The sequence below is a fragment of the Gracilinanus agilis genome, chromosome 1 (genome assembly GCF_016433145.1).
Source record: "Gracilinanus agilis isolate LMUSP501 chromosome 1, AgileGrace, whole genome shotgun sequence".
Lineage (NCBI taxonomy): Eukaryota > Metazoa > Chordata > Mammalia > Didelphimorphia > Didelphidae > Gracilinanus > Gracilinanus agilis.
This window is the reverse complement of record NC_058130.1, coordinates 145,580,757-145,593,677: the sequence shown is the minus strand read 5'-3', so window position 1 is coordinate 145,593,677 and position 12,921 is coordinate 145,580,757. Positions and strand designations below refer to the sequence as shown.

Below are 12,921 nucleotides of genomic sequence, written 5' to 3'. Positions count from 1 at the left end.
ATGTTCATATTTCTAAATTATTTTCCATTTCATAGAGTTCTTTCCTCATGATCCTGTAAGTTAGAGTGTTATCATTATTCCCATTAACAGATGAAGGAAATGAGAATTCTAAGTATTATATATCTTGCCTAAGGAAACATTTCTAGTAGGTTGAAGAATTGGGGCTCAAACCCAGATCTTCTGACCCTGTCCAGTGCTATTTCTATCACACCATTTTATTTCACTAGGATTCCTTAACAAAAGACTGTGGATCTTACTTCAATGCACCTGTGATCTTACCAATATGGGCACTTTTCCCAAGGATACAGTTTGTAACACAATCATGTCTTTTTATTTTGTGTGACTTTCCCATGTTTCTTATAGGAGATTGAGCCAATGTGTTGGAGGTCTTACTCTAGTTCCTTTTCTTTCTTTCCTTTTTCTAAAAAAACATTTTATAGATACCATTTGCAGCACTCAGGCTGTAATGTGATTCACTCGACACTCAGGGGAGCTCTGGGCATCACCAACTTCCCTGCTCCTCTGGGTCACATGGACGGAACTTTCATTGGCAGCTTCTCTCTGGGTCTAGGATGCAAATTTGTGCTTCCGCAAATCTCAAGGCTCTATTTCTTGATCACTTCCCTTGCACTTGTCCCATTAGTTCATCTCTCCTGAAATCCTTAATTTTTATTTTCGAATGGTTTTTGTTCTTACATATCAGTTGTTTCCAGACATACCCCTAGCGTACTCTCACACCAGACTGAACCCTTCTTTGCAACAAAGCTAAACGATGAAGCAAAAATAATTGACAAAGTGACCCAATGGACAGTGTGGGCACCCTCCTGTCCCAGGAATACCAGCCTCTCTGCTGGAGGAGAGAGGTCTGTTTTATGATCTGTGCTCCAGGAAGAACATTAATTTATAGGGCATTTGATGAGATTAGATAAAAGTTAATAAAAGTAAAATCATTACTTGCAGATATCTTAGACTGTACATTACATTTGCTCCCCTGACCCAGCCCCCTCCAAAGGCAGAGACTTTAGGGCTTGAAGCCTCTGACTCTTGTCTCTCAGCCCAGGAGAGAGAGAGCTCACCTGGCAGTTTGGTTTTTGGTTACTTCTACTTGGAGACCAGGCAAAGGTCATTCACTCACAGATACTGATCTATTCAGTAATAGGTGGGGCTTCTGGGGCCCCTTCCCAAGGCTGCAAATGCTAGGGCAAGGGGTGAAGTAGCCAGGTTTGGTTTTACTTAGGCCTTAAACTCCTTCTCATGGCGTGGATATTCTCCCTGTATCGTTGCTCTTTCACTACCAAAGGTCCATTGGGTTCTTCTACAGAGGCCTGCAATCAGAGACCCTTCTAAGGCAAACAGAATAAGTAGATAGGAGATAGGGAGGGAGGTAGTTGCTGTGTGCTCTATTACTATTTCCCGCCCCCTTTCATCTCCTTGAAAAAGCCCATGCCCTGGCTTGTTCAATTTCTATTTCTGATATGGGATTATTTAGGTATTCTATTTCTTCTGCTGTTAATCTAGGCAGTTTATATTTTTGTAGATATTCATCCATATCTCCTAAATTGTTATATTTGTTGCCATATAATTGGGCGAAATAGTTCTTAATGATTGCCTTAATTTCCCCTTCATTAGAGGTAAGGTCTCCCTTTTCATCTCTTATACTGTCAATTTGGTTTTCTTCTTTCCTTTTTCTTATTAGATTGACTAGTACTTTGTCTATTTTATCTGTTTTTTCAAAGTACCAGCTTCTAGTCTTATTTATTAATTCAATAGTTCTTTTACTTTCAATTTTATTAATTTCTCCCTTAATTTTTAGTATTTCTAATTTAGTTTTCGCTTTCTAATTTTTTGAGTTGCATGCCCAATTCGTTAATCTCTGCCCTCCTTAATTTGTTAATATATGCACTCAAGGATATAAATTTCCCCCTGAGTACTGCCTTGGCTGCATCCCACATAGTTTGGTAGGATGTCTCATCATTGTCATTCTCTTCAATGAAATTGTTGATTGTGTCTATGATTTCTTCTTTGACAATTTGGTTTTGAAGAATCATATTGTTTAATTTCCAATTGGTTTTTGACTTGCCTGTCCAGGTGCCCTTACTGATTATTATTTTTATCGCATTATGATCTGAGAAGGTTACATTTATTATATCTGCTCTTTTGCATTTGTTTGCCATGATTCTATGCCCTATTACATGGTCAATCTTTGTAAATGTACCATGTGCAGCTGAAAAGAAGGTGTATTCCTTTTTGTCCCTATTTATTTTTCTCCACATATCAATTAGATCTAATTTTTCTAGGACTTCATTCATCTCTCTTACCTCTTTCTTATTTATTTTTTGGTTTGATTTATCTAGATCTGAAAGAGGAATATTTAGATCTCCCACTATTATGGTTTTACTATCTATTTCCTTCTTGAGCTCTGCCAGTTTCTCCTTTAAGAATTTGGATGCTATACCACTTGGTGCATATATATTGAGCAGTGTTATTTCCTCATTGTTTATACTGCCTTTAATCAGGATGTAATGACCTTCCCTGTCTTTTTTAATCATACCTATTTTTACTTTGGCTTTGTCAGAGATCATGATAGCCACTCCTGCCTTCTTTTTCTCATTTGATGCCCAAAAGATTTTGCTCATACCCTTAACCTTGAATTTGTGTGTGTCTACCCGCCTCATATGTGTTTCTTGTAGACAACCTATGGTAGGATTTTGGTTTCTGAACCACTCTGCTATTTGCTTCCGTTTTATGTGTGAGTTCATCCCGTTCACATTCAGAGTTACAATTGTTAGTTGTGTATTCACTGACATTTTTTGTATCCTCCCCTAGACCCACTCCTTCTTATTGTACTATTTTCTTTTACACCAGTGGTTTGCTTTCAGCCAGTATCCCTTATCCCCTCTCTTGATTGATTTCCCTTTCTGTCCCCTCCCTTGTTGTTCCCTTATTTTTGTTTTTTTAAAGACCGAATGAATTCCCTCCCCCTTCTTCTTCCCTCCCTTTTTGGCCTCCCCACTCCCCTGCTCCCTTTGGTTTATCCCTTCTGACTTTCTCAGTAGGGTTAGATGGAGTTTTTTATCCAGATGGATAATAAAGCTACTCTTCCTTCTCCGGGTTGATTATACTGAGAGTAAGGTTTGATTATTACCTCTTAATGCTCTCTTCCTCTCCTTCTTATGGTAGTATTTATCCCCTCCCCTTCCCATGCCCTCTTTGTGTGTAATAGAATACCTTATTTTTCTTATTTACTTGGATTTTTCTTGGTGTCCCCTACTATTCCTCCCCTCTTTCCCACCCCCCATGTCATCTTAGACCATTTAGTATCCTGTCCTCTCCCTATGAATTATTCTTCTGGTTGCTATAATAGTGAATATTATAATAGTGTATAGAGTTCACTACAGGGAATTATACATAGCATTTCTCCACCTAGTAATACAGATAATTAGATCTTATTTATGCCCTTAAAGAGTCAAGCTTAAAAGACTATGAGTTTTCTTTCTTTTCCCTCTGTTTCTTATTTACCTTTTCATCATTTTTCTCTTGATATCTGTGGTTGAGTGTCAAACTTTCCAATTAGTCCCGGTCTCTTTTGTGCAAAAACTTGGAATTCTTCAATTTTGTTGAATGCCCATACTTTCCCCTGAAAGTATATGGTTAGTTTCGCTGGGTAAAAAGCCCATGCCCTGGAGATGTGCCTTCATGTTTTGCAAATCTGTCCACTGGGATGCAATAAGAATCTCTAACCCCACCACACCTTTGTTTCCTTAGATCTAGAATTTTGCAACTCAATTAGCTTGTCAAGGTAGAATGTTTGATACATAAGAATCTATTTAAAATTTCATTGTATTCAATTAAATATTATTTAATATAAATTATATTAAAATATGTATAATATAAATAACATAAAATATAAATTTTCTATTAAAAATGCTGCTCATCTAATGGAAAACACTGTTGTTTGTTCACCTTAATTTCTGATTTCTGTTTCTTATAGATGGGGAGATCACTTCCAAGCCAATGGTGCTTTTCCTGGGACCATGGAGTGTTGGCAAATCCACCATGATAAATTATCTCCTTGGGCTTGAAGATACTCGTTATCAGCTCTACACGGGTAACTGAGATCTTGTCTTATGATGTGATTGTCAGTGTTTGGAAACTGTATCATTTTTCAAACATTTCTTAAGCATCTACTATATACAATAGACTTTATAAGGCATTGAGGATTACTGGGATGTGTTTAGTATGATTGAGGCAGAAAAGTTGATTTAGCAAAGGCTGTTTGTTAATGTAATCAACTCAATTCCAAGGCCTGAAGATCTACTCAGTGGCCAAGTCAGATGTAGTAGCCTTGTGGAAATTCTTAGAAAAGAACTGGAAGAATGGATTTATCTTACTGTCTACCAGTGCTGTTAATTAAAAGAAAAAAGCAAAATGCCAATGCCTTGCCATGACAAAAGAACTCTTGACGACATTACCATTTTGGATTGACATTCCAATATATGGATATCTGACTTAATGGACCAGTTGGCCAGAAGAGTTGTCATTTACTCAGATGAACTTCTAGGAGGCATACATTTTGATCTAGCTATAAAGGAGTAATGAGTGAAAGATGTTTTTCTAGATCTGGTACTGCCTAAATGAAAATATGTTTTAGGTTGTGTCATTTAGGTTGAGAAACACTCCTATAAATTTAGAGGCCTGATGAACAGGTGTGTTTCAACTTTTTTTTTTTTTAATATGGAATGGTTCATCATCTTAGTTGATGTAGCCAATGATGTCAATGGGGCATGTTCTGTCAAAAAAAATTCTTATTTTTAAACATCTAGCAGATCAATCCACCTGAACAGACTCCACCCATAACCACAATGCCATTAAGAGTTATAGATGGTGAACACCAGCAGTCACAATAAAAAGTCTGAGGTTCTGGGTCCAAGTCCAAGTCTACAATGGTCAACTTCCTGACACCCCTGTATTTTGGCTTCCTGAGCTTGATTCCCTAACTCTGGTCTTAGCTTTAGCAATGTCTCCTGAACTCCTGGCTCAGATCCTTGCATCCTGGTTCTATAAAACTCTCTTTCCCACCAAAATCTTCCTAGTCTCCCCACTACCACTCCAGACTAGCTTGGGGTTCATGCTAACTTTCTTTTCATCTCCTTGACTCTAGTCAGGAATTGCTTTTTCCTTAAGGAGGTCAGTCAGGAAGCTATTGTAATAGATGGGGTGAGAGGTCAGAGGCCAAGACCAGAGTGGGGATAAGCAGAATATGGAAAACAAGAAGAAATATTAAAGACAGATACTGTAGCAGTAGAAATGACAGATTAGTGACTCATCAAACACAGGGACACTTTTTAGTGGCAAATGTGACCCTTGAATGGCTCCTATAGTCACATACATACAGAGTCCACAACACCTTCCATTGCTTCTTTCTTTTTGGCACAGGTGCTGAGCCCACCACTTCTGAGTTCACAGTCCTCATGCATGGCCCTAAGCTGAAAACCATCGAGGGCATTGTCATGGCTGCTGACAGTGCTCGATCTTTCTCACCCCTTGAAAAGTTTGGTCAGAACTTTTTGGAGAAGCTGATTGGCATTGAAGTCCCTCACAAGCTTTTGGAGAGAGTCACTTTTGTGGACACACCGGGTATCATTGAAAATCGCAAGCAGCAAGAACGAGGTATTTTGGGGGCAAGGTGTGTGGGGAGAGGGAGAACGGAATACTACATACATCAGAATATCACAAATATCTAGCAAGAAGGGCCTTGAGGTGGGGAGCCATCTGGTCCAATCTTCTCTTCACAGATGAGGAAACTGAAGCCCAGAGAAGTCAACACTTTTGCCCAAAGTTAGACAAAGATGTCTTCCTAACTCCAAGACCACTATACTACCCTGTTCCTCCATTCTAGGGCTAAGTTGGTTCCAAGGCAGTTTTTGTTAGCCCTCTGGGGCACTGATCTGGTACAAAGTGATCCCTAGAGATCTAGTCTGGAGTTGTTTTGACCTAAAATAGCAATTGGTTAGTAGTACAACTCTTTCATTTTACAGATGAGAAAGCTGAGGCCAAGAGAGGTTGAGTGACTTGTCTGTGGTCATATAGCTAGGAAATGTTGGAAGCAGGATTGGAACTTAGGTCTTTCTAACTCCAAGACCAGCACTGAATCCATTGTACATGTGGCCTTCTTACCTTGCCCTTTATTCAACCAGGGACTTGAATTACAGGAATCATTCAAGATTAGACACTCTGTATGGAAACAGGTCTTGATCGATGACACATGTAAAACCCAGTATGGGAGGGGGTTAGGGGTAGGGGAGGGATAGAACATGAACCCTGTAACCATGGAAAAATGCTCTAAATTAATTAATTAAATAAGAATGTAAAAAAAAGTAGATTAGACACTCTACTCCTTTCTTCCCCTCCCTTCTTCCCAATCAGCTTGCCTTGGTACAAATGCTTGTCTCTATTACCCCAGCTGAAATGACCTCTATAGTAGAGTTAGGATCAGAAGGCTGGGCAAACAATAGGCTTATGGCATGGGAGCCTTTTGTGGTACCACCACAGCCAGGCATCATAGGCAGATGTAAACAGAGTTTCTAAAACTGGCATTTGTGGTGACTAGGTGATGTACTTCCCACTGTAGAGTGTAACTTACCTATTCAGATGATGCAAGGATGCTCTTATAGCGCAGGTGGGAGGACGAAGCGATGTCCTTTGAGGTCTTCTTTTCCAGGTCCCCAGTTCCTACCTCCCACAACAAAGTCATTGCCCATGTTCTCTCCGTCCTGTAGCATGTTCAGAGGCCAGAAAGAGCTCTGCTTAGAAATAGTATTTACCTTCCAATGAGTCTGGACTTTGGACATTCTTTACTCAGGATGAATACACTATTGGGAGACTTAGGCATTTGGTCAGAGTTAAAAGAGATTCTTCTGGGCCTCTCTCAATAGAGGAGAAAAGTTGGAAGTATGAAAGAAGGAGCTAGAGCATGAATTTGGGTTTTTGGAAAAGTGTTTAGAAATCTTGGGGATGCTAAGTGCTCTCATTTCTACAGGTTGGTATAATAGAGAGGTTCATGGTGCTGAAGAGAAAGCCAGCTTAATCTTACCTTTCACTTCTGTTTTCCAAAGGTTATCCATTCAATGATGTGTGCCAGTGGTTCATTGACAGAGCTGACCTCATCTTTGTCGTCTTTGACCCAACCAAACTAGATGTGGGTCTGGAGCTAGAAATGCTCTTTCGCCAACTAAAAGGTCGTGAATCCCAAATAAGAATAATATTGAACAAAGCTGACAATTTGGCCACCCAGATGCTCATGCGGGTTTACGGAGCCCTCTTTTGGAGCTTGGCCCCTCTCATTAATGTCACAGAACCCCCAAGAGTTTATGTCAGCTCCTTTTGGCCCCAGGACTACAAGCCTGACACTCACCGCGAGTTATTCCTCAAAGAAGAAATCTCCCTCTTGGAAGATCTGAATCAGGTGATTGAGAACAGGATGGAGAATAAGATTGCCTTCATTCGTCAGCATGCCATCCGGGTACGCATTCATGCTCTTTTGGTTGACCGCTATTTGCAGACCTACAAAGATAAAATGACTTTCTTTAGTGATGGAGAGTTGGTCTTCAAGGACATTGTGGAGGATCCAGATAAGTTCTACATCTTCAAGACCATTCTAGCAAAGACCAATGTCAGCAAGTTTGACCTCCCCAATCGTGAGGCCTATAAGGACTTCTTTGGCATCAATCCTATCTCCAGTTTCAAGCTGCTTTCTCAGCAGTGCTCCTACATGGGAGGATGCTTTCTGGAGAAGATTGAGCGGGCCATCACCCATGAGCTTCCCAGTCTCCTGGGAAGCATTGGTTTGGGGAAGAATCCAGGTGCTCTCAACTGCGACAAAACAGGCTGTGGTGAAACCCCAAAGAACCGCTATAGGAAACCTTAATGCTGTGGAGTTTAACTGGTTCTTGTGTTTCTATTGGTGAATGAGCTTGTGTCTTATGTGTATGAGAAGCCCCGGTTTATTAACCCTTTGAGCCAAACTGGCAAGAGCTATTGAGGGCTTGGAGTTAATGAAGGCCAATTGTGGGGAAAGGTGCAAGGGCCTAGTAAAAAGAATGGAAACTGTGAATTGTAGACCTTTTTGTATTTGCTATTTCAATTAGGAGGCCCCATTTTCCCTATGAGCAAAAGCAGAGAAATATAAAGTAGGGTATAGTTGCTTTCCCTTGGCATTGACTTGAGAGGTAGAGGACAGTTTGCATACACTGAAAAAAAAGTTGATATTCAAATACAATAGAGGCAAGTGAAATTCTTTTTCCTGAAAAACTGGAGAAAGAGTCAGGATAGTAGCTAGAGAAGGGGATCCATGACCAGAACCCTTTCCCCCAAGCCAACTCCAGGACTTGGCTCAAAGGTCAAATATTGGTTTTATTTTCTCTATCCTGACCTTTTCATGATCAGTCTTAAAATTCAGAAGGAATATCATTCTTTTTCTAGTATCAGGAAGTATAGATTCTTAGTGATCAACTTTTAGGTTGGCCACGGGCAAGAAGAGGATAGTCAGGGTCTGACTCATTAAGGAGTTTGGATACAAGGATTGATCCCATGTTCAAATCCAACTCAAGAGCCTGTTGTCTTCTTCCCTTAGGCCCCTCATTCACAGGTTCTCTGGGCACCTCATATATTAAGTGAGGGAAGAGAAGCTCCCTAGGGTAGTTGGGGATCCCTTCCCCAAGGATATATTGCTTCTCAATACAACCCTACACCCAGGCCCACCGTGAAACCTAGTTTTTCTATCAGGCTAAAGAGGAGAATGGGCAGTCAGTGTATGCAAGTAGTTTGCTACATGCCATTCTTGGATTACCAGTCAAGCAAAGGCATGAGGAGAGCTCAGAGGGTTAATAGGTTTGCAGTGTGTCCTTGTCTTTTGCATGTTTTGGAAGAGACAGCTAACTGAGGCCCATAGGCCTCCAAGAGGATGGCAAGGGTCTTGCTCCTTCTTCAATAAGGACTTTTTTTGAATTTATCTCTTGTAAGTTTTGGAGGAGACACGTTCCATGTTCTATCCGTGGGGGCTGTTGGGGAAAGAGTGATGTCTTCTGTGTGGTAGTTTCTCTGTCTTTCTTTTGTCCTGCCCTCCACACCCCCTGATGCACCAACATCCCGAATTAGGAATGATTGCCTTTGACTTGGAAAGTGCTTAAAGTCAGAACCAATACCAGCTCTTCATTCATCTCAATAGCAGCTTCATGCTGATGTCCAGTTACAGCCAGCATGTGACAGGGCATGTGGTAAAGCCATGGGCTGTGGATAGAAATGTGTGTATAAATCTGTGTGCATGTGTGTGTGATGATGGACATAATCATGTAGTAGAGGATGTATAGACAGACATTTTTTGTTGAGAAAATACTGCCTGGTTGATTGGCCCCCAAGGACATCAGGGAGCTGAGGTAGAGAGGAGGGCCAGCTCTCAGAGCAGAAGGAAGAAGCCCTTAGATGAGATAATATTTAGGGAGGTAAGCGATGCTGGGGACCTGTCATGTGGACCATCCTGCTAACTCAATGGGCCAGCCCTGTTCCTGGGGCAGATAGTGGGGTTTTCTCTGCCTCCAAGCCAGAGTTCACCTACACCAGAGGGAAAAGGAGAGAAAAAAAAAACTTTGGTGGGCCAGAAAGGGAAGGTTGACAGGGTGAGACAGTGGAAGCCATTTGGTATGGCAGGTTTGGAGTCCGAGGAACTGGGTTCAAATTGTGCCTCAGATGCTGACAACCTGTGTGACCTTAAGCAATTTCCTTGGGTTCTCTTAGCTTCTTTAGTTGGAAAATTAGGTTGTTGGACTGGATGGCCTCTGAGGTCTTTTTTAACTCTGGATCTATGATCTGAGTGAACAGAAAAGTGGCCTCTGGTTGGGACCTGGTTGGGTCTGGTTGGGAGAACAGCCACTGTGGGAGCAGCCCATTCTCAGAGGGGTATCTCAGTAGTGGTTATTGCTTTTGGCTTTTCCAGGGCTGGGGTATGGGTGTGGACATAATGGTGTTGAAAGGAGGTTGAAGCTATTCCAAAGAAAATAATACATTTCTGAAGTCCCTAGAAACTTCACAGTTCCCCAGTAGCCACCTTGGTCAACCTACTTGGACGTATCAGCCTTAGGGTTGGATCTGAGGGCAGGAGCAGTGGGAGAAGGGCAGGGAAAATGCCTGGCAGAGGGAAGGCAGCCCAGAGAGGAAGTTCCTGCTCAGACCCAAATTTGAGACAGCGTTAGCCAGAAAAGCAGGGGCATCTAGACAAATGGTGACTTCGAACAAAGAGAAAGTTTGGAATTTGCCCTAGACTTTCTTCTCAGACTTCTTTATTCTAATGTCCTCTTTCCTTTATGAGCCCCTTTCTTCTCCCTCTGTCTCTCTAGCTTACAAGATAACAGGAAATTTCCCAGTGTAACAGTTTTGCTCACTATGGAAGCTGAGGCAACAATAAATAAATAAATCATGGCAGAACTGTCTAGGCCTTGTCATAGATATGGATGTCACTGTTGTTCTTTCTTTCTTTTTTTTTTTTTTTTGGTAGAATAAGGCTAATAATAAAATTCCTACACTATTTATACTTCCAAAAGCTACATGATCAATGTGTTCTTTTATATCTTCCCTCCTACCCCACTTCCTATCTTTATTTTTTTCTTTATTCCACTTCTTTTCCCTGTCTTCCCCCCCCTTCTTTCTGTTCTGTCACTTTCCTACCAAACCATTTAGTCAGTCTACATTTTTATGAATTTCTTACTAGATACCTGGTACTCTGCTTGGCAAGGGGAGGAGGTAAGAGGAGGCTGGGCTTTGAACAAAATTTAACCCTTCTTTGGATGTTGGGATACAGAGAAAACCATAAGTATCTTCTGGATCTTGTCCTTTTCCAATGTTCATCCAATTCAATTCCATATAACACACACTTATTAAATTACTACTATGCATAAGGCACCCTTTCCTCCCTATTGCATGAGTTGTTGGTAGGACACAGAATCACACAGTTCTTAGATATCTACAAAAATTAATTTAGTTGTTTTATTTGATATGTGATTTTTGCCTAAAGACCAGCCAGTTGACATGCTACTAGAAGAATTGAATCAAAAGGAAGAATAAGAGGGAGGCATCCAATCCATTGGGTGAATACTCTGAGGAGAATTTATAGAAAGACATTGATGGGAACTGTACAAGATGAGCTGTGGAAAGGTTGTGATTGGCAACTACCCTTCATCACAAATATGTGGGAGACATTGCCAGATTCTGTCTCTGGATTACATTCAGGAAAAAGCTTTGGTTGGGTGCTGATCTCTTGTTAACACCTTGTGATTTCCAATGGCAGTCCAGAAGGGCTATTAATTTCTCTTTGAAAAAAGGTGATCTGGTCTAATTATTTCTAAATTATTGGGTTGTTTGGGTAGAAAGCTCAACGGACAGGCCCAGCTCTCAGCAGAATTGTGAATTCAGAAGTTTGTTTTTAGGAAACTTTCTTCTCTCCCATACCACTCCACTTTCTCCCCTCTTGATTCCACCTTATCAATTGCCTCTTCTGTATGACAGTTCTCCTGACCCTGCTTTCTGCTAGCTAATTCTTACTAGGATATTAACTGATATCTTTTAGGTGTTCTACTTCCTTGAGACATTTGCATTCTAGTTGCTTGAAAAAGCCTTCCAGACCAAAAGGAATTAATTTCTAATGGTGGAATTTCAAGCACTGTGACAGGTTGGGAAGAGATTTCTGGGAAGGGAACCTGCCCCAAATACCTCAAGTCAGACCCAGTAGGCAGTCACCTACTCTTCCTGTACAGAAGGTCATCCCTTCCACTGCAGTTGAGTGAGAAGTTCCTGCCTATGATGGGAACATACAAGGAGCATCATTTCCCATTGACTGCCTCAGATGGTAACTATTCTAAGCCATACTATGGAGAATCTGGCTTAACTAGTGTATTTGATTTTAAAGAAATAGCCTGTGATCCACAGTCCTAAATTCCTGTCAGTGATGTTTGGACAAGAATCCCATATTGCTCCATCCTAAGAGAGACATTCAGGAAGCTGTAGAGGAAAGAGCATTGGATTTGAAGTCAAAGGACCTGATTTCAAATTGACTCTGCTACTTGCGCTCTGTGTAACCTTGGGCAAGTCACTTTACCTCTAGGGGACTCCATTTCTTCATCTATAAAATGAGGGGAGGGGGTGGATTAGATACTCTTAGATCCTTTTCAGCTTTAAATTCTATGATCCTTGATGGACTGGGGTAAAGTCATAGTATTTTACAGTTATTGTGTATGACAATCACTTAAATAAAATTACTTATTTGGCAAACCCACCTGTGTGTTGTGTCTCTCTTTTCAGAAAACAGAACCAAAATTTAAAGATGCATGTGACATATGTGATTCAGGGCTATTGGGAAGGCCTCTGCTTCACCTCCCCTAACCCAATATCTTCTTCTTACTCCCTGAAAGATGCTAAGGGTGATTAATGCCTGACATTAATTAATCAATTAAGGTGACATGCCTGGGGTCACACAGCAAGTTAGACCAAGAACTGGGATAAAGATACAGATTTCCTAATTTCCAGTTAGCTCATCCACGCAAGCCATCCCTGATTCAGCCTACAGTGTTGTTCTTCTAACTTATGTCTGTGATCCTTTAAAAAGGGCAAATCTTCTATTTATGACCTATAGAGGGAAGGAGAGAATCTGAATTGCAAAATGTTAGATAGCAATTGTTCTTACATGGAATCGAAAAAAGGAAGTTTTTTTAAAAATGGCAAATCCAGGGGCAGCTGGGTAGCTCAGTGGAGTGAGAGTCAGGCCTAGAGACAGGAGGTCCTAGGTTCAAACCCGGCCTCAGCCACTTCCCAGCTTGACCCTGGGCAAGTCACTTGACCCCCATTGCCCACCCTTACCAATCTTCCACCTATGAG

The 12,921-nt window shown here is 41.0% G+C and overlaps 1 protein-coding gene across 1 annotated transcript in view; it reads left to right on the top strand.

Annotated features, from left to right (window-relative positions):
• The window catches only part of SRL (sarcalumenin), a 68,993-nt gene extending 56,674 nt beyond the window's left edge, over nt 1-12,319 (top strand). The window contains exons 5-7 of the mRNA XM_044658058.1: nt 3,992-4,108; nt 5,437-5,670; nt 7,116-12,319. Of these exons, the coding sequence (XP_044513993.1) occupies nt 3,992-4,108; nt 5,437-5,670; nt 7,116-7,927 (1,163 nt within the window). The 3' untranslated portion in view covers nt 7,928-12,319. The remainder of the gene's footprint in view (nt 1-3,991; nt 4,109-5,436; nt 5,671-7,115) is intronic.
• The last annotated feature ends 602 nt before the right edge of the window (nt 12,320-12,921 follow it).